Source organism: Lipomyces doorenjongii (genome assembly GCF_038497915.1).
Source record: "Lipomyces doorenjongii strain NRRL Y-27504 unplaced genomic scaffold V1508scaffold_250, whole genome shotgun sequence".
Classification (NCBI taxonomy): domain Eukaryota; kingdom Fungi; phylum Ascomycota; class Lipomycetes; order Lipomycetales; family Lipomycetaceae; genus Lipomyces; species Lipomyces doorenjongii.
This window is the reverse complement of record NW_027118317.1, coordinates 1-2,601: the sequence shown is the minus strand read 5'-3', so window position 1 is coordinate 2,601 and position 2,601 is coordinate 1. Positions and strand designations below refer to the sequence as shown.

General features: G+C 48.3%; 1 protein-coding gene across 1 annotated transcript; it reads left to right on the top strand.

Moving 5' to 3' along the window:
- Window positions 1-14: 14 nt before the first annotated feature.
- Window positions 15-980, top strand: V1508DRAFT_131551 (uncharacterized protein). Its single transcript, XM_066935964.1, has one exon. The coding sequence runs from the start codon at window positions 232-234 to the stop codon at window positions 751-753; it is 522 nt and encodes a 173-aa protein (XP_066791942.1). The 5' UTR covers window positions 15-231; the 3' UTR covers window positions 754-980.
- The last annotated feature ends 1,621 nt before the right edge of the window (window positions 981-2,601 follow it).

Below are 2,601 nucleotides of genomic sequence, written 5' to 3'. Positions count from 1 at the left end.
AGACCACTTCCGCACTTCGCACTCTTATCAACTCTCATGACGTGTTCTGCTCTTTTAGTATTCCTGCATATGCCTTAGCATAAACTTTATAGCTTGCACATTTTAGCTGGCTATTCTAAAGTTATAGTTGCAGTTTCAACAGTCTATGTGCATTGCCGATCTTATCGGGCTCAGAATTGGTTTGACTTTTTACAATTGTTTGTTCATCCACTCCTTGATGGACGGGCTTCAATGGAAGTTAGGGAAAGTATGGCTCTGTTGGCCCGTATATACGCCGTCGCGTCACAGCAGGAAATCACCCACCAAGACCTTCGATGGCTGGCCGGAGCAGTCCTTGACTTCGTGGAATCTTATGAACATATATACTCAGATCCAACGGCTTGCACGTCAAACCTTCACGGAATCTTACATCTTGCTGACTGTATCCGAAGCTGTGGTCCAGCTTGGGGTTACTGGCAATTCACGATGGAGAAGACACGCGGGAACGTGGTTGCTTGGTTACGAGGAAGGAAGTTAAAGGACGAAAACCTCGCAAATAGCATTCTGCTCAATGAACAAGTGAATCTGTTACGTTGGATTAACCCGGACGTGTGCCTGACATGGGAGGCGCTGTTCATACAAAAGAAAGCAGGTTCTTCGGTCTCCCCGTTTTCTGATCAGGTGAAACTTGCGCCAGCGTTTGCGACTGAGCAGGTGGCTGCCCTGGTAGACTACCTTTCTAGTCAGTCTGTTCAGCAGTGGGTCATGGGCTAGTCAGACAGACTCTGAAGGAGTCGGTTGAATACAGAAAGTACTGTCCTAATAGTGAGGATATGGTCGCCTCGTCTCTCGAATCTTCTGGCTCGCAAAGAAGAAGCCGCCGGTATGTGCGAAAAAATGACAAACGGCAGCGGTTCTTCGGCGAGATCGATACATTCGCTGAGTGACTCTCCCTGCGTTTTTATGGGAGTGACTCTCCAAATTTGCCAGAGCAGCCTCACGACGAGCGAGTCGCTCAGTCGATTTTGCGGAGTGTAGTTGCAAATTTTTCTTATAGGGATATAATCGTCACCTGCGTTAACCCGCGATTTGTGGTACATCCATGGTTGCAGTGGTCAATGAGAGCCAAACTCAAGTGCTAAAAAGTATCCGATGCCAGACAGCTTCCGATGGCCTAGGGCACAAAACGTGACAATGGCCTATTATCCATATAAACGATGCTCGAATCATGCTTTGTGGCTGTCCATGGACGGCCAGGTTCAAGAAGTGAGTCAAAAAACAATTCTCAGTAAGGTAGCTGTCAAGCCAAGGAGGAACAGATTCCAACAGAAGATCATGATCTCGTTTGTACAGGCCGATGCTGATCGACTTCCGCCACATCCATTATACGACCATCGTATCGAACTAATCCCTGGAGCACAGCTTCCAAGAGTCGCATCTACAGTCCCAATAGGCGAGCATAAAGGACACCAGCTTGAAGGTATCAATCCCTTGGCTTATCCGGAGAATGACCTATCACTGCTGAGGACGCTACTATGTTTAAAGCTTGTTATTCACTCATCCGTGTCTAAAGCAGGCGACGCGTTCCTCATCTATTTGATTCTGTGAATGCTGAGGTTAGCGCTGGACAGTCTCAGAATGCCCACGAGAAGCGGAATGTCGACGCCAGGGGAGCCAATCAGGGCCGTACCCTTATGGTGAGAGATAAGATGCCCTATGGCAAGCGTACAGGAGTCGAGTGCCAATACGATGGGTCAGATGCCGAGCAGATAGCATCCGGCATGGAGGTGCCTAGTCCTTCCAGGAAAGCTGCCGCCGCGCGAATGCCCCTAGTGCATGGACTCCGCCGCGACCAACATTGCCGGCCGTGATCGCCGCTCCTCCCCCCGACGATGACCGACTGTCCAAAAGTCGAGGACAAAGTTAAGCAATTCGAGAGTAGATTCGACTCCATCGACTCTGCTTTAAGGAGCTACTGTAGAGATCAAGGCGTTGATTGTTTATAGTTTGAAACTAGTCTTTGTTTATGATTGCGCTTTATCTGCGGTTGATTTTCATTTTCGACAGTTTACAATAAGCAAACATAATAAGCAAACATAAAATGTAAAAGCAGCCACCAACTATCGCTGCTCATACGTCCTTCAGCAGTTCTTGCTCAAGCCTCGGCTCGAGACATGTAGAACGTCAGTTGGAAAAGAGACGTTCCCATTGTCGCGATGGTGACTTACGCCGCCGTCCTACATGAGTTCTTGGGTGTGTGCGCCATAGTTTACTTTGAAGATATTCTCGTGTTCTCTCCAGACTTGGAAACGCACAAACGACAAGTCCGACAGGTTTTCGAAGCATTGATGTCGAATAATCCCTATGTAAAGGGGGAAATGAGCGAGTTCCAGGTCGCAAGGACCGACTCTCTCGGCTATACCGTATCAACAACGGGCGTGGAGATGAACGACGATAAAGTGCGCGCAATCCAGAAGTGGCCGGCGCCCAAGAACCAGGGCTGTAGGCGGATAGGCGGATGGGCGGATTTGGCGGATATGGCGGATATGGCGGATAATTCATATATTCTCTAATCAAATTTAAAAAGTCAAATATAACATCCTCAGGAAACAAATGTGTATA